The sequence below is a fragment of the Mesocricetus auratus genome, unplaced genomic scaffold, assembly GCF_017639785.1.
Source record: "Mesocricetus auratus isolate SY011 unplaced genomic scaffold, BCM_Maur_2.0 Super-Scaffold_100003, whole genome shotgun sequence".
Lineage (NCBI taxonomy): Eukaryota > Metazoa > Chordata > Mammalia > Rodentia > Cricetidae > Mesocricetus > Mesocricetus auratus.
In genome coordinates this window covers 30534451-30560041 of record NW_024429188.1, presented here as the reverse complement: position 1 = coordinate 30560041, position 25591 = coordinate 30534451, and the positions used below count along the sequence as shown (strand labels likewise).

Genomic DNA, 25591 nt, shown 5'->3' with positions numbered 1-25591 from the left:
TACTTTTTGATTTTATATGTTTTTCATGAAGATATGTGGAAGTCTATTTAGAGATTCACATTGAATATACAGAGTGCCTCTTTTCAAGGGGCATTCAAAAACATGTTATAATACAATCTTCAAAAACTCAAATCTACATGATACATCATACCCTGTCTGTACATTTTAATGCAAAGAACTTCAAAACAGGAAGACAATTTTCCTTAGTTTTATCACAGATTCTCCATTTGACTCACTAGCGAAAGACAGGAAGGATCACAGACGTGAATTTATGTTAAACAATAGCTATACTGTTATTTTGGTCCTGAGGGTGTAATTATTCTGTGATAGCATGCTTGTCCAACATGTGTAGGTACCCCAGAATCCGTCCTTTGCACAGGAAAGAGAAAACACACATTCACATGTGTAGAAACACACACACACACACACACACACACAATTAAAAGAAAAGTTCATTTAGGAATAGGTAGTGGAATGTAACACGGGAGAAAGAAAGGTGAAAATATAGTAAAAGTAATACCCTTTCATAAAAATATCATTGTGAAATCATTTGCTTTGTACAGTAAATATACACTAATGATTTTAAAATAAAACTATAAATGTGTCCTATTATGCTGGTTTTTCTGTTTATTTCAGAGAACAAAATGAACCAAAGATATGCAATTAAGAAGTTTTGTCTACAGGATTTACAGAGAAGACATACAATGAGAGCATTATCAGTGAAACCACTTTTATTTTTATTTCATCCACATAGATAACTTCAGATCAACTACAAAAATCATGAAATGATGAACTGATCATGGGACTGCACACTCAAGAATCACTGGAGTGAAAAAAAAAAGGTTTCACTACACAAGTGTTAAGAAAACAAAACAGGAACCAGGATACCATAATGTCATATTTATGTAGTAAACATGTCAGATATTTAAAAATAATAAATACAGACTAGTAGGAGAGGAACTAATAGCATAAAACAGCATGGAGTACATTTTATTTTCTTTAAGACAGATGAAATTTCTAGGCACAGTTTTAGGCATTAAGGAGGACACAGAGGCATAGGTTAGTGTGCGCTGCTCTGTACAAAAATACAGTCTGAATAAATTACATTGCTAGCAATACAATTAGACACTCACTTACCAGTCAGTTTACTGCATGTTTATAATATACAGGTACATGCTAATCCATATATATCATTTATATTTCAAACACATAAGTCTCTCTATATTTGTCTTTATAATTTACATGTTGACCTTACAAAAAGCTAAATACTTGTGCAAGAAATCTGAATAACTAGCCCTGCTGAGTACTTTTATGATATCTCTCTCTCTCTGTGTATATTATCTCTCTAAGATAAACCATGGGTTCATGATTAACAATTCTGCTTAAGAAAATACCAAACAATCCTAAAGCTACAAAGACATGATGCTACTATAGCTGAAATTGTCACTTGTGTTTATTCTGATAGACACAACACTGCTTTGGATGAAAAACAATTTTCCGCTAAGCTTTATTAGCAATGAAAAAGTTTCAAATATTAGTGATGGTAAAAATATAGTGTAGGCTTCGTTAAAATTACAGAAGAAATCTACTTTTCAGCAGAGTACAAATATGTGTGCTTCAACCTGTAACATATTCTGTCACCTTTTGGCTTGTCATGTGGACAGAGAATGACACTTCAATACTCTAGATATGACACTGGTCCTACTGCACACTGTATCCTCCAAAAGCCTCATTGGTGCCAGCACCATAGTATTGATCTCCCATTATTCAAGAATAAAGAGATCATCTCACAACAGACCATGGTCAGTAGCTGAAATCCCTATCCAAATATCACATTCCTCATACGTTTCTGATAATATGCAATGAACGTTATAAGAGTCTGCCCCAGATTTTATGATTTTAAGAAAGCTATTTCAAAATAGTCTATAATACTAATAGCCATCTAGAAATTTTGTGTTCAGTTCTTTATGATGCTTGATAGAATTACATAATTTCATAAAGTTTGATCTCTATTATGCATTTAATAACTTTTGTTTATCACACCTATGACTAAGGTATTCATACAGAAAATTCACAATTGGTTTCAGCATTTGAATAAAATCCATTGGGGGCAGGGAAAGGCCATTGTTTTTGGTAACCATTCTTAAGCTGAAAGGAGAAGTCGGCTCTGGGAGGTAAAGCAAATTATTAAATACTATTAACATGGTCCTGCTCTTATTGGATTATATAACATATTAGCAAATAGGTACATTTTAAAGTTTTTGTCCCCAATGTTTCTTTCTTCAAGAGGGTCACACGAGAGCATACTAGTTTTAGTGTCTCTGTTAACAAAAATAATCATTTATAACTTTCATATCAGAATTGTATATTTTATATAAAAATAGGTTTATACTTAAACTACTCAGATTTGTATAATAAACAGAATGAACACAAGTTTGCAGCAGGAAATTAATTGCAAACTTTTTCTGTAATGTTGATATTTTCTTCCCTTGGAACAGTCAGTGAATGATTTCCCTAACATAAATTCATCATACTTGTGTGCACAATTCAGTTAGCCCATCAGTTAACTTCAGAGGACCAGGTGACAATCACAACATTCTACACATCTACAGAGACATTTCGACATTTATAGAAATCTATCACTATTGTGTTCTTTTAAAATGAAGACATTTAAAATACTTCCAAAAATAGCAGCCTTGTATTTTAATTAATTGTACACAAAGTGATCAACCTAATTCCTACTTCCTTTTGAACTACAGTGCTTATAAAAGAATCATTAAATTTCAGATTAACATCATTTCAATTTTTCTTCTTATGCAATTCTATTAACACTTTCCAGTGATTCAATAGTGAACATAGAGCAAAAGCTTTAAGGTCTATGAACATTTGTACGGTAAATAACTGTGAATACTGATCTAAGCCTCTTAATGCACACAAGGTTAGTGTTCAAATGTCTTCACTAGAGTAAGTATTGATTATATGCATGATAGGAATATGTATGTGGAGGATTAATGAACAATTATACTAATGGCTCGCAGTCTAGAAAAATAAGCTTGTTACATATGCACAATTGTTTGCTGCAAATTTAGGTAAATTATATAAAGGGTACAAAAGCAACCCCTGTACATTTCTCTCTGATCACGCCTAGGGAATGCAGATACTCTCATTTTGCCCCATTCTAGAGGAGGCAGAGGCACAATTTCAGTACTACATAATTAAAAACATTTCTCCAAACCTTGACTTCCTTATTGGCAAACTATAATTTACCGTTCACAAAAACATTCCTAAAGGTAGAAATAACCAGTTACTTCTATGATTATCATTTGATGCCCAAAAGGCAGTTTTGCTTTCAAAAGCACACTCAAGCAAGTAGCCAATAGCCCATGCATTCACTGTGTGGTATAAACATGTGATATGGACTCCAACAGTAGAATTTCTGTCAGGGCAAAGGAACTTTTAAATGTAGCTTATGCCAGCTGCTCCCCTGCAGGCAATAAGAGATTCTGGCAATTTTCATTCGAACTAGCTTTTCACAATGGTTGCTGTCATACAGACCCTTCACTTGACAAGAAAAATGGCATGAACATATTGGTAGTTTGCAGCATTTGCCTACATCTAATCAGCTCTCTTAATTTGTGCAGTTCCCTAAAATGGATATAAAAGCTGGTTATGATGTTGACAGCCAAAAGGCAAAGGACATTAAATCAATTGAGCAAACTGCTTGATGCTCCACTAGTGTTTTAGAAAAGTGTTAGAAAAGATGCAGACATATCTTTTTTGTTGGATGGTTGCTCTCTCTCTCTCTCTCTCTCTCTCTCTCTCTCTCTCTCTGTGTGTGTGTGTGTGTGTGTGTGTGTGTGGCTGTGTGTGTGTGTCTTGAGACTTGGTTTTAGTAGTAGTCTTCATAGTTCTTAGGGTTCAGGCAATATAGGATGGCACCCCCAAATGAAAATATAGTTGCACCCCAGGCCAGGCCATAACCCCAGTTGAACTCGTGGTAAATTTTCAAGCTCACAGTTTCAATGAACTTGATTGGGTAAAGGACCAGGCTGCAGACCTGCAGAACAACTGAAAAAAAAAGCAAATAAAATAAAATTATGATGTTATTTATAGCAAACAAAACAGCAAACAAATACAAATATAAATTCATAAATAATTTTTAAGAAAATAAATTTTGCCATATTTGCCTAATATGTCAGCTTTAACACTCAAGAAATGTGATTTTTCTTTTTTGGTTTTACGAGACAGGGTTTCTCTGTATTGTTTTGGAGGCTGTCGGACCAGCCTGGCCTCAAACTCACAAGTGCTGGGATTAAAGGCATGCGCCACCACCGCCCAGCAAGTAATGTGATTATTTTCCACTTAAAATCTAGGTATAGATATATGTAAAAGAGTCTTAAAAGACTTTTATATACATAAAAGTAGAAAATTAAAGCATTGCTAATTCTAAACATTGTTAAAATGCAAACAACTTTTTTTTTTTTTTTTTTTTTGCTTAGCTACTCTGACAATGCTGTAAAATTTCCCTTGTTAATAACTGGTGAGTTGCTATTAGCAATTAATGAAATTAGTAAAACATAATGATTCATGAATATACAAAGTAGTGATTCTTGCTTTGCAAACACATGTACAATCATCACTAATAACAAGTAGCAGCATTATTTATACTAAAATGTTTCATAGAAAATATGTAAAGAGCTAACCACAGTGGCATCAATGCATACTTAAACCCTCATTATTCTTTTTTGTTATTAAATGAACTAAAAAATTCACCATTTTTAGTGATTATTCTGGGCATCACTCTTTCAAGATGTACCTTTGCTCACAACCATGTGATTCAGGCCACTATTCCAAGAAGACTTATTGTGATGTTTTTGCTTCTATTGCTCTAACTAGAAACTTTCGCCTTTTCTACTCTCACATAGTCCTTACCTCTTATCTTTAAAAGACACTCAGAAGTCATCATTGTCAGGAAGCCGCAACTAATTATACTCTTCCTATTAGCTCTTACACATATTTGCATATATATTTCCCACTGGCTTCCAAAAAAGAATCAACTCAATGAAGGAAAGAGGAATAATGATCCAGAAAAAGCTAGGCCAAGAAGACTACTATAGCAGAGTCAAAATTTGGACATTAGTTCCTAGTTAGCTCTTGGTTCTACCTCAGGAATGAAGGGGAATTGTAATGAGTCATGATTAATGAAATAAAACAAACCAATTAATCAGAAAGGGAAGGAAGGGAAAGGCTTGTTTCAACTATCTAAAATTAAAGTGCCTTATATCCTGTGGGTATTTTTATATGAAAGTCACTATAGTAGATTACACAGGAGATGAAGTCACCCATTTAAAATTCACAACTTCCTATTGGATCAACTATTATATAATTTCTGTTTTATTTAAATTAATTTGATTAGAATTTGTGGTGCTAAATTTGCCACACTCAAGAAAAATGATTTTCCCACTTAAAATCTAGGTGTATATATATATGTGTGGCTTTAAACTTACTCAGTAATGCTTATTTGGTTATATATTGCCCACATACATCCTAATGGCAGAGCTGTAGTAAAAATAAACCCTAATATCCTACTGCCCAAAGTATTTTTTTCTGGATATTTGAAAAATTTAAAGATAGCCCTGACATACGAAAAGAAATTTTTGTTAAATGTGATTGTTGCTTAGTTCATATTAAAAATATCATGAATTCCAGCAATTCAGGAACAAAAATGCAAACAAATAAATTTTGATATTTTAGTTAACTTAAAAAGCACAAAGGGATTTCATTCAGACTTTAATGTCTTTCCTCACTTATTCTCAGCATCTGTAAAGGATCACATTGCCAAAATGATCAACTCTCCTCGCAAGTCTATGTGGCAATCATCTACCTGTGTCATAAAACTGATGAAGTAGCACATGGTTCCTCAAAATCTCAAGAGAGAGCAAAGGCTTTATCTGGATCCAGACAGAAATCCAAATGTGGATTCCTGCTAGCTCAGTACTTCTCTAAGCTTACATCTGGCTGCCATTCTTCTGTGTCACTACTCAGAGCAGATAAACAGGAAAAAGGAGAATCACTTGACACTGAAAATAGAAACCACACCTTCTTTTGGTCTAAAGTTTTAGATCGCAAAGTCTCTACCAATAGCAGAATTATATAACCTCATTTCATCTATTTCTAATCAGTAACTGGCACAATATACATTAATAACAAATAATGGTTGGCTCTCTGCCTTGGTGAAGGAAAGTTAAATATCTTGTTTAAATGTTATAAAATTAATGAATCAATTACTACCACCTATGTACAAAACCAAACATTAGTTACTGAGCAAGGTTTTCTCCCCCTTTTAAAAGCTTGTCTTCTTAGATTTTTTTATCATCACTAAATCATAGCTAAGGTATCCAGGATACAACTGAAATGGTAATTTAATTTACATATATTATTTAATTTATCTGATGAATTAACCCATTAAATGAATATTTGAAAAGTTTTGAGTTACACAGTCTAGGGCATTATTGATGGCTTTTGAGGCAGAATGCTGCTGTGTAGTCCAGTCTGGCCTTTACCACATGATTCTCGTGCCTCAGCCTCCCCAGTGCTGGCTGGGATAACAGATATATATTACAGTGGTATATTTTTGGTTGGATGCCTTTACTGATGGACTGCCTTAATACATGAAAATAGCAGCTTTTCTTCCCTTGTTATCAATCAATAAACTAATCAATCTACTTTGTATACAATAGCAAGTACTACTAAGATCCAAGAAGGACCAGAAAAAAAAAGAAGTGAGGGCTGCTTTTTAGATTAACCACGCAATTAGATTTTTCTGGGAAGGTGACAGGAGCATAGACAGACATGAGTCCTTAATGGAGCTACAAGTCAACATAACAAGAATTAAATGTCTTGTCAGGAATTTGACAAGAAATATGCCTCTGGAATAAGGAAGATATCACTGCTGTGATCCAGGTTCAGACAGCAAAGAAGGTAAAAACCAAACCAAAGAAACCAAACAAAACGGAATATGAAACCATCAGGCATCATTCCTGATTAGGTCTCAACCTGAAGACCACAGTTAGGGTTGTGGATTACATTCTAAGTGACAGGAAACTGCTAGAGAAATTTGAGCAGAGAAATCATACTCAACTGTAATTAATTAAAAAAATAACCAGCCAGTCCCTAGAATATGGTGTTAACCTAGGCTGCTTTAAAGGTTCATTTCAAAGTGTTTTATTTAGCAAAATCTGAACCTCCATGGTATAATGTAATGGCATAAGTTCCTGTTAGAGGGTAAGTGGACACACAACTCCATTAAGGGTTCAGCGGCGAGCTCTCTTGAACAGCTTGCTTAGACCTTTCTTGTGTTTCAAGAGGAGGAAACAATAACCTAAAATGATTTATCCCTATGAAGTGTGTTATTCTTTCTGAAACCACAGAGAAAGTTGCATTCAATAGAAAAATTGAGAAAAAATATAAACCTAGAATGAAAAATAAATTTTTCCTTCATTTATTACAATAAATAGTGAAAGTCAAATGCCTTCTTGCTTAACAGAAATTTCTGAAAGGGGCAGACCAAAGTATGCAGCATAACGCAATGACATCATGCCATGTTTTTATCTCACCACCAATCAATGAAATACAATATAAATATAACGCTCATTGTGGTAATTCTTTGCACTTCATCAGATACGGCACTTGGAAAGTTGTGAAGCATTTCAGAACTGGAAGAAAATCTGCAATTACTTCTTTGTTTTTAAAAAGATACAATGAAAATTATGAACATGTAATTGTGCATCTAGAAATACGAGAGGAACTTCAAGATACTAATTTCTGTGTGTATTTTTCTTGTGTTTTATCTGCTTGCTTAGATTATTGATAAGGTCTCTGTATACAGTATGCAATAGCTGGCCTAGAACTCTATATGTAGGTCAAATTGGTCTTGAAGTTGTATCAATCCTCCCACCTCATACCGCTGCCTCCTAAGTTCTGGGATTACAGACATGAAACACAGTATCTGCCTTCCTGTTTTAAACAGGTACTTGTCAATTAAAACATTCAAAATATTCATGTCCATTATGTACTACAAGTCAGTTTGTGGTCTTTATGACATACAAAGCTTCTGACTTCCTTTAAGCATTATTCCTGAAACTGCATTTGCAGGATAGACCTACCTGCAATACAGTTGATGAGGAAATTCAAAATCAAGGAAGATTATGTTCTACGATTTTGGATATGTTAGGTAACCTGTAAAATGATTCAGGAATCTTAGTCTTTTATGTCAGATTGATTCTCTGAATTGAAACCATGGTTCTCCAATACAATAGTTTGATAGTTGGGTATCTTTTCCCACTTATTTACAGATTATTTCTTGAGTATCCATGAGTTCCAGGTATCGAATTAGGTAGAATGTTTTCTAAGTGGAAGTAGTATGTCTGTTTTGAATACAGGTACTGTCCATCTTGGCAAAAGAAAAGAAATGTTTCTTATGATAAATTTCATTCTCTATATGAACAAGCACAGTCATTGTTTGGTGGCAAAAAGCTTATTGATATTTAGAGAGGAAAACATTTTGTTTAGAGAAATTATTACTATTTTTATAAATGTCAATACAAACAAAAAGGAAACGCTCTTAGATATAGATATTCATTTATAAGGTCACTGAAAGTAATTCAAAGTGAGGTAAGTCAACTTCATCAATATATTTAGCTTCAATTCTGTAGATTTTTCAAGTTTTTCTGTCTTAAATCCAGATTAATAATTGATTACTGTGGGCAAAGAACACAATTTCTAAAAATCGAACAAATATAATGATTTAGTTGCTTTCCATAGTATTTTACAAATAAACAGTATGTTCAATCTTGTTTATATGAAATGCCAACATTAAACTAATGTTTATTTCAAAACAAGTTCCTATAACCAATGCCAAAAGAAAAAGAATATAATTAAATCTGAGGGCATGTACATTTTTAAATTATAGTAATCAATATAATGCTCATACTAGGCCTCAATGCATTGAGTAACACTCTATTTATCTTTGTGCAGGGGTTCCTTTTATTATTTTATCATTTACTAAGATGTGATCGCTAAAGCTAAATCAAAAATCTTATTCTGGCCAAATCATTATGTATACATATATATATTTTATAATCAGTACTTATTTTCACCAGTGTTTCTATACTTGGAAAATATATTTTAAGGAGAATAAGGGCAAGTCCTAGTTGATTTTCTACAAATATCTATATGGTGTCAGCAATGGACTTCTTTACAGAGTTTTCACTTGGCATGATGCAGTGAGTTAAAGGCAAAATGGAATAATAACCAAGTGTTCACAGTGACATGGAATATTAAAAATAAGTAGAAAAACTCTATGCCATCCTACAATAAGAAATGTCTATTATTGTAAAAATGGCTTGTAACAATTCCAGTTTTAAGTCTCTCATATCATGAAGTACAGTTTATCAAAAAGAATTCAACTTTTATCTCATTGTTTTGCTCTTAGGTCCAAGCTTCAAAGACAAATGCACACTTCAGTTAAAGCATCTACATTTGTTCATTCTTAAACAGAAAAAAAATCTATTGGTATATCAAAGAATCAAGAAATAAGCTAGCAAATAGTAATGCCTACCAAAGGTATTTTTTATTTGGTACTATATCATCCTCAATTTAGGCTCTCATTACACATCACAGCAATAACATAATAACACTGTAGTACTACATACATTTCAAAATATATTCTGTAGTCATGCAAGTAAATTAGACATATTTCTAGTTTTCAGTTCAGCCTTTTGGATTTTTCTTTTCTTCTTCTTTTTTTTTTTGAATTTGTGAGACGCGTGTGGCTCTGGCTATCTTTGAACTCGCTCTGTAGACCAGGCTGGCCTCAAACTTAGGTAGCTGCCTGCTTCTGCATCCTGAGTTCTAGGATTAAAGGTGTGTGCTATCACCACTTGGTCTTTATGCCTACATTGTGCTCAGTCTTTGTGATAAGAAGAACACAAGCAGCAGGGGGCAGTAGAACACTTTTGGTTTTTGTAGTTTTAGCTCACACCACCCTTTAAATCCTAAGAAATTTGATCTGTTCCAATTTTAAACAGCTTTTAAAACACCATCTAACAGCCTAGATGGTTCTGTCAGTATCTTCATTATTGACAGTCACAGGGGCTTATTTTGCAGATTTCAAATCAGATATGACTGACGGGGAAATTTGCAGATACCAGAGGAATATTACAGTTAAAAGTCAAAATGAATAATATATTCAAGGATATTCTTATAACTGAAAATCAAAACTCGTATCATATAACGAGCTGGGCTTGTAACAAACCTCAAGCCCATGAGCCACCCCCTATGCCACACACACACACACACACACACACACACACACACACACACGCACACACACACACTTTCTTCTTAAACACAGCTGTGGTCTTTTGTTTACTTTCTTTGGTATTTCAATTTAAAATGCGATTCACAGAATAATGGCTGTCAAATTAATCGACATCCAACTGCCCTCATATAATTAACTTCTTTGATGCTTCACATTAACTGTCATGATTTTTTCCGTATTTTAAGAAAGAGTACATTTTTTGAAATTCCTTTTCCTTGTTTCATGTCAGCTATTTTTAAAGATATTGCTAGTGTCCTAAGTTTACAAAGGAGGCTAGGGTTCAGGTTAGTGGAGTATGAATGCTTAAAATAAGAACAGCAAAGGACAAAAAAAGATTTGATAAACACATCTGCGACAATTTCTAATGCAATAGCCTAGCAGCCCTGTGTAGGTTTTTTTGAATTTTGGGTTTTTATTTTTGCAGTGCTGTGAATTCAACCTAAACCCTAGGTGCCAGAGCCTCAAATCATGCTAAGAAAGCATTCTTCTACTGAGCTGTATCTCCGGCCCAAGAAGTTTTATTTATTCTTGCTTTAGCAAGAAGTTTAGAAGTTGCCACTGTTATGTGACATGCTTTACATGCTTAAAACTGATAATATGATACTCCTTTAGCTAATTTACCTTAAAATGTAACAAATGCCTCTCAATTTTTATGTAAACAGCAAACACATACTGATGCATGAGAAGGGAGAATGGTAGAAAGGTTCATGAATCTTTAATGCTGGTTTGAGTATAATGAATATATTTACCTGCTGCAAAAAGCATGACAGCAACAGGTCTGTAGAAGCGCCTTCGAGATCCCACGCAGATGGAAATCAAACCCACCAGGAATGCAATGAGAATGATGGCAGCACCGCCGAGGAGTAAAGCCAGAGTAGCAATCTGCCAATCTGGAAAGTAAAAAAAAAAAAAAAAAAGAAAAGCATGGCTTTTAAGCAATAAGGCTACAGAGAATCAACAAAGCTCTGTTCAGCACCTTTCACTTTCATGCAGCTCAATTGAAGTGATTTTACTGAATGTTAAGCATCTTTTGGGGTTTGAAATGTTTGGCGACAAAAATTAATATTAATGTCCTTATTCAGAAATGGTTCCTCTGCTAAATTCAGCAGAGTTTTTAGGGTAGGGGTTTGCCACACTTCTTACATGGGCTCCACTAATGTTAAATTGAGCATCCCTCTCTATGACCTACTTTTTTTCAATATTAAGATTTATATTTGTTGACCTAAAAACTTTACAGTTCTTAACTACAGAAAATAAGGATAAGTATGTAATTTACATTCAGATATAGATTTTAGATATTTTCATCAGCAAGAAACTCACCCCTTGTGCCTTTCCCAGTCAGTACTTGGACTAATGACAAGATGCAGTGCCATGATCAATTTAGTTTACTCTGTTATTAAATGATATGAACTATTTTCTTTCTTTTAAGCATGTAATGATCATCCCATTATTATATGTGACAATAAAACATGATTTTTACATTCCTTTCCTTCTTGGAAAGCCTTGCTTAGCCTCATAAAAGCTCCAAGTTTTAATTTGCCGTCCCTTACTGCTAGAATAATTCCTTGGTTAATTCCTATCAAGAACGTTGGTTGGTGGTTTATTTACTTCATTTCATGTGTTTCTGACTGCTTTAGTCATCATTACCAAAATGGTTTCTAAAGTAAGGAATTTCAGAGAGACAGACTAGACTCTAATTGTTCAGCCTTTTCTTTAATCAAGAACAAGTAAAGCTATAATGAATGACCACTTGTCTTGCTTCTGATTCAGTAAAAACTAAATCTCATTGATGACAATTTATAATTCTTGTAAGGATGTAGCAATAGTATGAGAGAAAGATGCTTCATTTTCCAGTAAAGAAAAAAGACGTTAATGTATTATAAAGTACACATAGATCAGGAAGTATCACATAAGGGATACTATAGGGATTGACACTCTACAGTGGTGGTACTTTGAAGGAAATTCCCAGGATGCTTCTTCTGGTCTACAGTTTAATGTATCCACAGGAAATGGAAATAAAATTTAATCTAATGTTAAACTACAATGCATTCTACTCAGAGTCTATAATCCTTGACACTTTGATGATTCCTCCTGAACTTATCTGCTTCTAAAATGCTTCTAGAATGCTGAAGTATGAGAAAGGGTTAGCAGTAAATCTTAAGTTATTATTTTTGTATTTATATTTGAATACCATTTCCACATCTTTGCCTCCAAAAAAAGGTTTTGGATGTTTTCCACTAGAACCTGCAGAGCAATCAGGAAACAAATACATAAAACAGATCCATGCATCTTAAAATACAAACATGAATAACAAGAATGTAGAGAGCATTTTCAATGCAACTATTTGTAACAAAGCCATATAACTTCAAACAAAAAAGTGTTATGTGTCTCTCAACTAGAAGTTAAAATGGTGGCCATATTACACCATTTTCATTCCCTAACAGCAAGTAGCTTTGAATTAAAGAGGTAAATAATGCTTGTATTTGGAAACCTCTAAACTACTTTGAAAAAGTTTATGCCTGGTATATTACTTGTCATTGCAAACTCCTAAGTTGAATTTTTTAATTTAAAAAATTCAGTATAATTACACCAAAGCAATTATTATGGAACAAAGAGTAAAATCCATCTATGTATTCACAGAGCAGTGAAACACCTGGCATTTTAGTAGCTACACTATGGATAATTTTAGCTGGATTACTACTTTTATAAAATGATAATAACTTTAAAAGAAGTTTTAGCTTTCTTTGAATAAAGGTATAACTAAATAGCTACCTTCTTAAAAATATGAGTACAAACTTACAATAGGTTGATTTTCCCGATAAGTTCTTCCATGCAACCAAATATGCATGAAATAGCAGTTTTCACTATCTTACTTTAAACTCAAAATAAGACAAGAAATAATATTGGCCCGTATTGCCTATCTTTAATAGCCTCAAATACCCAAGTCATGCATTTATTTGCACTCTTTAAAAACAGACTGAGAAATAAACTCAGCAAATTTTTTGAAGAAAAAGCCAAATATTTTCAGATTACTACCTGATTAACTAAGACATAGTACAGATATAGCCACAGACACATAAATGAACAAATGTTAGCAATAATAAACTACAGAAATGATTTCAGTGAGATTATCAGACAGCTCAGCAAGTAAAGGCACATACTACCAGGCACGAGGAACTGAGTTCATTCCTGGAACACATCTGGTAGAAAAAGGCAGCTGACTACAAAATGTATATACCCCACGCACGCACGCACGCACGCACGCACGCACGCACGCACGCACACACACACACACACACACACACACACACACACACACAAACATTAAACGTTAGGCTGCTGGTGTTTACCATTTCCTAGGCTGTGGTCTATTTCATTTTTAAATGTTAAGTTTTTCTAGGCAAAGGCTAATTAAATAACTGAAATCACATAATAATGTCAGTGACATAAATCTGTAATACTCATCCAATTTTGCAAAGAAGAACAAAACAGATCCAAATTTCATATAAAGCTGAATTTTCTCAAAAAATGATATTTCCTTCAATTCAGAAAATAGAAAATGCAGTAGTAGAAACAGGAAAATAAGCTATTAAAAGGAACTAGAAACTAAGAAAGGAACATCTTACAGGCCAGGAAATACATTAAAAGCAAATGAACAGAAGCAATTCTGGGTTTTCTACTAAGTGCTGTGTATTTATTTTTAGACCTGAGTTATGGCTAATGAAAAAATATCTCTGTATACACAAAGTCAACAAGGAGAGTCAACACCATCATTGCTGTGATATTGCCACCCTTCCCTTTGGTCGGCTACCAGAGTTATAGCTCAAACAGAAAAACTGTTCTATTTTACAGGAGGTACTAGTAATGGGCCATGAGAGTCACAATGATGGCCAGAAGCTTGGCCTTGAAATAGAATACCAAAACTATATTCTTAGTGGAAAATGCCAAGATTTAAGTTATTTTCAGTACATCCCATTTGAAGGATTCACTCAGGCTGGTTGCCTAGGACCCAAACTTTACATTACTGCTCAGTTGACACTCAATTCACAAGCTAAAACACTGGTTAGGAAGAGCTACTATAATCAAGGACATTCGGTATGCTTTTCAGGAGTCTGTTTGGCTCTTGGGAGCTATGAACAGGGCTTCTACTTAGAGACTATATCCAGAATTCACAATTTAAGCCTTAGGATAAGTCTAAGGTGTACTCTTTAAATCATGGACAAACAGGTAACATTTCCTTTTTTCTCTTCCTAAGCAACATTATAAAATGGAGAATTTTTAAAAAGTAAATAGGATTTACATTTACTTAGGTCATTAAAGTACCACGATGGGGTTTATAACATTTCTCAAACAGTCTAAAAATTGAATTTAGCACAAATGTATACAAAAAACTGAGAAATTTCAGAGTATTACACTATGAATGTACTTGTTTCTAACTTAGTGGGGGGTTGAATCTTTTTATTTAAATTAAAAATAATCTTATTTTACATACCAACCCCAGTTCCTTCTCCTTCCCATCCACCCACTCCCCCAGAGTTTATATACCAAAAAAAATGTCCTACCCCACATTCAATGTGTATAAGGCAAATTAAACTGTCATAATATTTGGAATTTTCAGGTTTAATTTTTTTACAAAAAATGTCATTTGCTTTACGTTTTCAATATCAGTTAATTTCTATATTTCTCTTAACTCTTTGATTTAACTCCCTCTTAGTATTGAGTCAGCTGCAGTATAAAACTCTAAGATTATTCTGTATTCTTTTTAAACATTTCTGTAAGCAATGATGTGATACTGTAGTAGAACAGTGAACATAAACAACAATCCTATTGAACATCAAGGGCCTGTGTCACTGATTTAAACACTCTAGTGCTCTGTTTAACATCAGACCAGCTGATTGCAAATCAGAATTTGTTTTCCTAAGATCTGAGAGAACAGGTGGTAATCAGTCTAGAGAAAATACTGGATGTCCTTAGTGTACAAAACTGGTAAGCGCTCATATGGGCAGATAACATTACTTTGGAACTAGAAACCAAATTGAAATAAGGCTTACATAGTACATGTCACATTACCACAAGAGCAAATGGACAAAAGTGACAAAGGAATACATTAGAGGCATTGGACCTGGACCTAAGGAAGCCATAGCCTAAGACAACTGTGTACTTTTCCTAACAGAAACAAAAGTAAAAGTAAACAAACAAAATGTACACACACAAAGTATTTCCTTCCACAGTAACAGGATAAAAATCAGGAAGCCCCTGTATTATAGCATTAAGTTAAATATTATCATGCAGGTCAGGAACTAGATCTGAGTCCTCTTTCAAGGTATTTTTACTCTCTAGCATCATTCTCCATTGTCTATAAATAGATTAGTATTCTACAGAACTGTGCTGACATATTTTTAGCAGTGTAATACGTGCGATTGATCAGAGGTTGCCAGTACATTATGAAAATTCTAATGCCTATGTTACTACTGCCTAGCTGAAGAATTGTTTTCTCCCAGGCGATTTCATAGTCAAAACTCATTAATGATTTCCAGGAAAGGAAAATATTAATAAGGATACATTGTCTACTTTGAGCCAAGGTCAAGGCACTAAAAACAGCAGTGTCTAAAGCATTATTTCTCAACTTATTCCAAACCTTAATTTCCCAAATCTTGACAAAGTTGTTGAACTCCATTTACAGTTTTTATGCTGGGATTAGTTCTACTATACATAAATTTCTTAATCCAAAATTAGTTACTTCTTTCACAAAATTAGGTATCATAAAGAGCAATAAAGAAATGGACTTGTATTTTAAAATTCAAGTTGTATTATTTGGATGAGTAGCATTTCTCCAAATGTATTATATGCTTTATATTAATTTATTAATATGTTAATGTACTAATGGATTATCCTTTATTTTGTATGATTCTCAATAGAAACTAAAATATGGATTTTCACAAACTAGTATCATCATAATCAAATTTGTCTGGCAGCCACTTGTATTTTCATCTTTAATTCTCCCCAGAAGAAATTACTTTAATTAAAATGAAACAAATAGCCTAAGTGAAAGTAAATCAACTCACCAAAAAGTGGAGATTTTTATCTCACTACCCATAAATTTTCCCCAAATTCTTCATGATCTACCTAAATACATTTCAGCACTTTTACTCATTCTTATCAAACAGCAACTATATCTTCTGACTAATTTTATTTAATTGTAATACATATTTATAGAAAAACATTTCAATTTAATTAAGTTTATGGAAACTTAAAAAGCAATCTCATTACTGTAAATTCTTAAGGGAAGAAAAATCTCAGTGTCAGTTGAATTACTAGTGTTCAGTCACAATGTTTTTCAAACCCATAGCATTGCATTTTGCTAGTTTTAAAAGAGTAAACCCTTTTTTAAACAAAGGAACCTCTTGGCTGTTTCACATAGTTGTATATTAGAAAACTCAGTGGAAATGTAATTTAAAATCTGAGTACTGTAACATATGGTGTTTCCTCTCAAATAAAACTGTTATATACAGTGCTTAGCAAAGAGCCTTGGTATTAAAGCATGTTTTAACACTTACACAGAAAGCCAACATGATGCCAAATGATTGCTACGTCTTCATGTGCTATATGAGGAAAGTTTCACTGGCATTTGATGATGCTAGTAGCTAACAAGCATTGTTAATTCTCGATAATAACTACTAAGGAGGATTTGTACAAAATGTGTTGGGTCTGGTTAACTGAAGGATGTCGCTTTCCTGTTCTTACAAATGTTAAAAATTAAAAAGACAAGAAGGCAATTTAAAACCCTGGGCTTATTTGAGAAAAGTAGAAAGCTGAGAACAGCCAAGCGGGAGTAGGAGTGGGTGGGCTTTTTGCCACTAATAAGCTTGGAAAGTAAGCATAGGGAAGCTAATAACATTCAAAGTGTAGAAGGGAGATCTTTAAAAAGCCACCCATATTAAATAATGACCTAGTAAATATGAGAGAATAACACAGGTGAGCTAATCACACAGAAAACTCCTTCTTTCACTCCTCTAAGGAAGGAGAACTTGTACTGCTTCATTTTCGGCATGTTGTAAACTTATTTCATTAACAAAAATCACATCGTTTACTTCATCCATCTTTTTATTCTCCCCACCTAGCACAGAACCAAACATACAGACTTACTGGATAAGTTTAGATCAAGATCATATCTACCTCTTGCTATTAGAATCACTGTTAAAGAAGTTAACTTACTGGGGCTTTGTGAGAAGGTTACAAAAAAGGAGAGAAGTCTATCTCTCTGTGACATGGCAGTGCTAAGAATACACTCCAAGCTTCATTCACAATAGACTATGGCAAGGCTCTGGTGAATATTGGTTTAGAAGACTTAAATATGACAGACACCCACAGCTAAATACTGAACTGAACTCCTGTAATCCAGTGACAGAAATGGAGAACTGGTGAGCAAAGGAGTTAAGACAGGGCTGGTTTAACCCACAGAAACAGTTGACCTGAACAAGGGGAAGCTCTTGGACCCTAGACTGATGGCTGGATGGACAGCATGGGACTGAGCCAGATCCCCTGAATGTGGGTGTCAGTGAGGAGGCCTAGGCAATCTACGGGGCCTGGGGTAGTTTTTATTGCTAGCATACAAATGGATTTTGGCTGCCCATCCCAAATAAGGAATGCTATCTCAGCCTAGACTAGTGGGGGAGGGCCTAGGCCCTGCCCTGGATGAAATGACAGACTCTGGAGATCCACCATGGTGGGTCTCACCATCCCTGTGGATTGATTGGAGATTAGGTGGGCATCTGGGAGGCCTGGTGGAGGGGGTGAAGAAGGGAGGGAGAGAGAGCTGGAATTGACATGTGAAGCAAGCTTGTTTCTAATTTAAAGAAAAAAAGATATTCTCTTGTTAAAAACTTTAATTTTAGGTTGAGTACCTGTTTTGATACAAATAATATGGAATTCAGGAGATTTCATCTCCTATTTTTGCTACATCATTTTTCTAATAAAAAAAAGAAATGGAGGAGTGATTAGCAAAGGGGTCAAGACCGTGCTGGAGAAACCCACAAAGACAGCTGACTGGACAAGGGGGAGCTCTTGAACCCCAGACTGGAGGCTAAGAGACCAACAGGGGACTGATCCAGACTCCATGAATGTAGTGTCAGTGAGGAGGCCTCAGAAATCTCTGGGGCCTTGAGTAGTAGATTAGCGTTCACCATGGCATACAAATGAACGTTGGGAGCCCATTCCACATGGAGGGATGCTCTCTCAGCCTGGACACATGGGGAAGGGCCTAGGTCCTGCACTGGATGAAATAACAGACTCTGGAGATCCCCCCTAGGAGGGTGTCACCCTCCCTGGAGAATTATGTGGGGATTGTGCTGGGCGTGGGCGGTGGGGGTGAGGCTCGTGGAGGATCAAGGAGGGGGGAGCTGGGATTGACGTTTGAAGCATACATGTTTCTAATTTAAATAAAAAATACACTTTAAACAAACAATGCAAAGTTTGTGACATTATACTCAAATGATTCCTTAAATTATTACCTTATATTTCACAGCAGTTAATAATACTGAAAAAAAACTAAAACATTTTTCTGATTGATTCTTTGGGAAACCACATATGTCCTTCATTCTTGTAAATGTTTGCATTTTATAAATGAGTGTTTGTGTGGCAAATATTACAATAGAACAGAAAAATTGAGGATTTGTATATTTTCCCCTCAACACACATAAATTTCAGAGCAAAAGAGTCTCCTCTAACTTCAAGAGATTTAACAATTTGAAGAGTGATAGATTCATCTGTTAGTGCCTTAGGCATGAAATATTTAAACCATTCCTAATGAATTTCAACCTCGGTTATATGAACACCTTATGTGCCTATATGGCTACCCACCCATATTTATAATTATGTTCTTATGCTCATTTTATCTCACAAAGAATGCATTCTAACTTCTTATAAATGACCAATCATTAAAGCCATATATGTCGTAAGGGAAGTATTTCTCCTAGCTACGAATTAGTTATGTATGGATTGGAAAAAATCAAGTGCAAAAGCTATGTGTATGGTTCTCTTTGTCCTTCAGTGGCAATAAATAATTTATAGATGTGCAGATAGACTGTATCACATGTTATGCTTCATTGGAAGGTGGAGTCCAACTCTCCCCTTAAATCTGAGCTGAGTGTGTGACTCTGTATAGCCAGAAGAATGTATTGAAAGACTTTCTAGATAGTTCACAGAGAAGACAGCTCTCTTCAAATTCTCACTCTGTAGGTACCTAGTCTAATTATCTTGAAACACCATGCTAAAAAGACTACTTACAAGTACTCCAGACAGTGTTTCAGTCAAGACAAGCCTTCCAATCCCACCCACCAAGTGGTAAACCCTTGAGTAAACTCATGTAGAAAAGGATCACACAGTCCCAATATTCCAGTTCCTGACCATAAAACGTCATACAGCTACAACCACAGATAACTGGATCAGTGATGTTAGGCTCATTATGTGCTATCTGCATTCATGACCTTCAGTGTTCCACATCATGAATTTTTTGTTCCGTTAGTTTCCTGTAACTAGTAAAATGATCAAATGTTCATCTCTATCATAAAATGAGAGCCTGAAAAACTTACAAAAGACCATAGCATTCTCAATAACATTGCATGCTCATTATTGTGACAAAGGGAACAAGTGAGACCTCTGGCCTTTAAAGTCCTGGGAAAAAGTAGCTACTAAGATAAAAGTTCTCTGATCATGACCTACAAGGTGTTTTACTAGAAGCTAGGTAACTCATACCAATATTTAAACCTGATATGAGAAAAAATACTTCATTACCCAATGCAAAAACTTTTCAGTACTTAAAAAGGAAAATTCCTCCCATTGAAATATATCACTTTGAGTACACTTTTCTAAAGAGATAATATTAAAAAAAACAATGTTTGATATAATTCATCTTTATGGCATGCCATCTAACAAGTTTAATATGTTTTATTGTACTGGCCAAGTTCGAGTCAGAAGAAAGCTGACATCTCATGTATTGATTGTTTGTAATAATGCTTTGTCCTACCACACGATTATGTTATAACAGCATAGTTCATACAAAAGCTCATTTTGGAGACTTATTTTGAAATATCTACAAAAATTTTCATCAATAGATCCTAAAAATACTGGGTATATCTTAGTACTCTCTAAGCTGTCTTATGAACAAATTGAAATAAACAAATCCTGAAGTATATTTCTTGTCAACAGGTAAGATCTTTTGCTTCAGAAAAAGTTTTTGCTTTGTTAGTTATGTTGTGATTTTCCTGGTTTGCAATGTCAGACTTTGTTTTAAATGCCAGTTTTCACACTCCTATTAAACCCATTTGCTCTCACAAGTCTCCACTAAGGTACTCCCTGGGGATTTTAATCTTTCCATGACTATGAAGAAGAAATAATCACACAGATCTTAATTTAATTCATTCTGGGCTTTCTTCTGTTTATTAGTTAAGAAAGTTTGAGTGCTAAGTAGTACTAGTATCTTTCCACACATTAATGTGTTTGTCCTAGTGATTTTCTTTTAGAAGAAGCTGGAAGAGGGTACACTTGTAGTGGTTACAAAGCTAGCTATATGTAAACATTTATCAGTGTTAAGGCTTCTCAAGGAATACCTAAACCTTCCTCAACCAAATCACGCTGTGAGGTTTCCTGATGAAATCACATTTCCAAGTTAAGGTGTCATCTCAAAATATGCATAGATGACATGGATCTGAACTTCACATCATTTTAGCACAGATTTTCTAAGAATTGCAGGTGTTCATGCAGTTCCATTTATCTTAAGCTACACCAAATATAGCGTTTCTAATGAATTCCCTTTGAAAGTAAATTTTATAGTAAAGCTAAAAGCAAGGGCTATATGTGCACTCCTAAAAGAACCTTCTATCCATTGAAAATAATATACACCTGATTTAGCACAGAGTGCCCTGCTATTTCAAAACTACCAATGACTCATATTACGAATGCAGCTATACTTAGTGCAGTCTAACCATGATGGTAATAATATTCCTTGAAAAGGGTACTATTTAATCAAGCATTTTTCTGATAGAAAAATGGATAAACACACCCTTGTTTACAGCTCCAAATCACTGTCAGTTAAAAATGTTTATTGGGTGGCCTAAATGTTGTTTCTTTTTTTTTGCTGAGTCAAAAATCAGACTGTAAAAATCCATCTGCTTCATACAAAGTAGCTACAAATTAATTGTTTTGAACAGAAACATAAAATGATCTTAAAATTAGAAAGCTTTGTAATATGGAGTTTAGGGAACTTGTATTCTTTATTCTCTTGTATTTGCCATGGCTGTGAAGCCCTAACTACTATACTCTCAGAGGAAAAATTACCAAACTAAACAGGAAGCATCGGTTGAAACATTATGAACATTTTTAATAATGTTTGAAGGCTTATTAAAATATTATCCAAAAAGTAGTGGGGAATGTCATTAGAAAATAATTCTACGGCCTGCAGTCTTGTGATTACTGAATATTCCAAAGTTCTCCAACCCCACTACCAATGACAACCAATTTGCACTTTTCTCCTTTGTCTTCCTAGAAAACTTACAAATAAAGATGAATGCCACTGCTATCCCCCACATCTCGAATTGAGACTCCAGAGAAAAGCACTCTGGCTGAGTGACAATCAGATTACTGGTTCATAATAGAAGTGCTGACACAACCTCCAATATACCAGGACACAAGAGGCATGGCTCTGCTCTAGTTTAAAACCATAAAGCCAGTTATAAACAGCAAACAAGGCACATTTGGCAACAAAATTCAAATGCAATTTTAAAATAATGTCTTAGGGGAAAGTTTCAGGAGAAACTGGGCCTAAGTAGGAAATGCTGTCCTCAGAAGAAAAACATTCCCAAAATTTTCCTTCTTGAAATAAAACTTTGCCTGTTCAAGGCATTTATAATTAAGAAAAAGATTTTCAATTAAGCCCTGAAGATCCTGGGGAAGGACCTTCAGTAAAACAATCCTTGGTTGTTTTCCCCAAAGTATTTACAAAGAGAATGAAGTGGATCTCTGAAAATATTCCTACAGACATTTTCCGTCTAGCCCTCTGCTACTCAGTACCACAAACAGACTGAATAAGCCGCCTGCCTTTGGAGCAGGCGTTTCTGGGCTGATCCTAGTGTCCCTCTTTGTCTCAAACACTGGTAGATAGAAGAATAAAGTAAAATAACATCTTTAAGACCACATTTTCTTAATGGGGACAGCAATTTTCTGTATTTTAGTCCCCTCCCTTCACAACTTCCCTGCTACAACACAAAGTCAAGAAATTGTTCTACCTAACTTCTAACAAAACCATTTCTACTTGTAAACTAAACTGTCTTGTTATCTTTAAGGGGACACACAACTATTCTTTAAGGAAAATGAAGCTAAAGAGGATTTCAGGAACCCAAACTGAGGGAAATGAAGACAAAATAAATGTGGGCATGGGGCCGGGGGGGGGGGTGTCAGAAAGTGTCCCGGCCTTTGATTTTTCCCTTTTCACAGTCCTATGGACACCATATTTGCATGAAGCTTATGCCCCTTACTTCTTTGTCCAGCTTAAGTCTTTCTTCTTTCTTTCTTCGTCTCTGTCTCTCTCTCTCTTCTTTCTTTTTTTTTTTTTGTCCAACTACAAATGCTGAAATCAATGGATATGGAGGCAATTAAGGAAAGATTAGCAAACAAACTGGAGCTGCTTTCACTCCATTCCCCACATTCCAGGCCAAGAGAAAAGGATAACAGCCTGAAGAGCAAATGGGAGCTGAAGCTGGTTTCTCCAACCTATCTGAAAAGTCTTTGTGCAATCAGAGGGCTATTATTTCAGGAGACAGAGAGAAGGGGGCAAAAGATTCATGTTGCTAAGGAGACCTGCCAAAGCTGGCATTCCTACATAAATTTCCATCTCTATTGAAGGTAGAAAAGAAAAGATATTTTTCCAAAGTTTATTTGCATCCCCTGGTTACCAAAGAAAGGCATTTTACCATTTTATTTTATCTTCAGTTGTATACAACTAATCCTGAAAGAATTAAAGACCTAAGTGTTGACCTCCTGCTGCCAGGCAGTCCCCTACACTATGAATCAATAAACAAAGAAACCCTTCAATAGGAATGCTGAGGTAACAGCAAAGAAAAAGCCCTTGTACACACAAAATTAAATTTCTGGAAGGAATTTAACCAAGTGAACTAATCTCTCTTATAACAAAAAAAAACAAAAAACAAAAACGAAAGACAAAGAAAAGTCGGGGGTTTTGTGGCTTTTGTGCTATTTCAACTCCATTGGAACTTGAAACGTTTCCAGTGAAGCTTTATAGTCTCAGAGAAGACATGAAACTGTCAAAAACGAATTTAGTAAGTTTCTCAGGTCAGTGTATGTGAGTGTGTGTGCGAGCGCACATGCACACGCCTGGGCGTGGGCGCGCACACAATCCTAGAAAAGCATCAGCAGAGCCTTCCTTTTACACACACTCCTTAATCTTTGCGCACACCAGCAGCTAAAGAATCAGAATTAGAGATGGCAGAGTTTGCAGTAAGAAACTGGAAGTTGACAAATTCCTGCTAAGAATAGCTGGGACAGTGGGGAAGGGGATGTGGGGAACAAAGGACAAAAACAAAACTGGAGGATAATGAAGGGAATGAAGCCATAAAGTTCCTTTGGAGCTAGTAGCCACAAAGGCTCCAGCCTACTCTATCCCTCTTCCCATCTTCATGCAATTTTCACCGCCTGCTGAATAAAGCACAACTTTCCAGGCAACTGTGAGTAGCTAGCTCATGGAGAAAGGGACAGGAAGAGAAGGGAGTTTCGTACTGTGGGAGTAAAAGAAAGGCAACTCAAAAGCAACAATGGTATCACCAAAAAAGGAAAGAAAATTCATCAGTCTCTCCAGGCTCCGGGTATCCTTCTCCAAAATTTAAGGAGGGGGGGGGTAAGAAAAAGTGAAAATTCATTCGGGAAAAACCCAGATAAAGTGAAACAGAACAGAAAGAAATGTGGGCCGAGAGGAGAACTTGGGCAAATTGCTCTTAAACAGAGGATTGAGAAAGCAGGAGAGAAGAGTGGAGAACCCACACATCTTGAATTTGGGGCGTTTTGCCTGCTTCTTTTTTAATGGGGGTGTGGAAGGCGTTGCATTTTTTCACAGCCACATGGTTCTCGCCTTCAATGATAACAATTGCTCAAAATAGCATATATGTGTTACTCCAAAGCCAGAGAGACAGGCAAGGGAAAGGAGAGGGCGTGGGAGGTCTCTGGAGTCTTGGCTACCTGGACTCCTTCGGGAGAGGGGAACATGCAGAGGTTTCCTGGGGCCCAAGGGTCTGATTTGGAGTGGAGAGGAGGGGAGTGGATGGGAGGGGGAGGGAGGAGGAGGTGGACTGGAGAGGCGGCGGTAGCAGAGGAGCCCTGGGCAGCAGGGGCGCGGCGCGGGGGGCCTCACCGCTGCCGAGTGTGGACTCGCAGTGCCAGATGTCCAGGTTGGCGGGCTTCCTGCAGGACTCCCATAGGGACAGGTAGTACTGGTGGTCCGCTGTGACCCAGGCAGGGCTCAGCACTGCTCCCAGGTCCAGACACAGAGCCAGAAAGATGCATACGAGCCCGACCAGCTTGAGCGGGGTCAGCACTGACACGCGCACCTCTTCCATGCCGCTGCCCGCTGAAGCCATGCCCCGGCGCCGCTGCCTCCCTCCCCGAAGCAGGCGAGGACGCCAGGAGGGTCCAAAGAGCCCGAAGCCGGAACTCCAGGTGACAGAAGCGCTGAGAAGCCGCGTCGGGGACTCGACCCTCGGGACTCTGTTTCACAAGTCCAGAGGCCGGCGGGTCTCGCCCAGCGGGGATGACTGGCCGGGAGGAAGTCAAGGCGGCAGCCGCAACCACAGCGAACGCACCGCGGACCTTCACCGAGCGGTCTGCCGGTGCCCGTGCCCGCGCCTGCTCCTCCCTGGCGCGGCCAGCCTGACTCCGCCCCAGCCCCGCCCCAGGCTGCAGGGGGCGGTGCCTTGCCAGGGAGGCGGAGGGTCCGCGCCCGGGCAGGGAAGGCTCTGCTTTCTGGCGCCTGGACTCCTGCCCTTCCAGCTTCTATGCCACTACCCGGGTGGCCAGTGAGAGCAGCAATTCTTTGCTACCAGTCCAACCACATTTGCTTGCTCCCGGGTCCCTCCCTTGGACTGTCTCTGGGTCACGCGGCTTTCCTTTTCATAGGGAGCAGGTATTGACCGTTTTTTTGGTTGTTGT

At 36.3% G+C, this 25591-nt stretch overlaps 1 protein-coding gene across 1 annotated transcript; it reads right to left on the bottom strand.

The window, feature by feature from the left end:
- Nucleotides 1–713: 713 nt before the first annotated feature.
- Tmem47 (transmembrane protein 47) lies at nucleotides 714–25165 on the bottom strand. The gene is made up of 3 exons (XM_013125613.2): nucleotides 24798–25165; nucleotides 11131–11271; nucleotides 714–4068 (listed from the first exon to the last, which is right to left on the bottom strand). Exons 1-3 carry the CDS (start codon nucleotides 25021–25023, stop codon nucleotides 3890–3892), a joined length of 546 nt encoding a protein of 181 aa, XP_012981067.1. The 5' UTR covers nucleotides 25024–25165; the 3' UTR covers nucleotides 714–3889.
- Between the last annotated feature and the right edge of the window lie 426 nt (nucleotides 25166–25591).

Excerpts from the sequence above, each read along its gene's own strand:
- Tmem47 (XM_013125613.2), bottom strand. The coding sequence starts at position 25,023 with ATGGCTTCAGCGGGCAGCGGCATGGAAGAGGTGCGCGTGTCAGTGCTG. Across the intron at positions 11,272-24,797 it reads CGAGTCCACACTCGGCAGCG|ATTGGCAGATTGCTACTCTG; the intron begins GTGAGGCCCCCC and ends TTTACTTTCCAG. Across the intron at positions 4,069-11,130 it reads TGTCATGCTTTTTGCAGCAG|TTGTTCTGCAGGTCTGCAGC; the intron begins GTAAATATATTC and ends TTTTTTTTTCAG.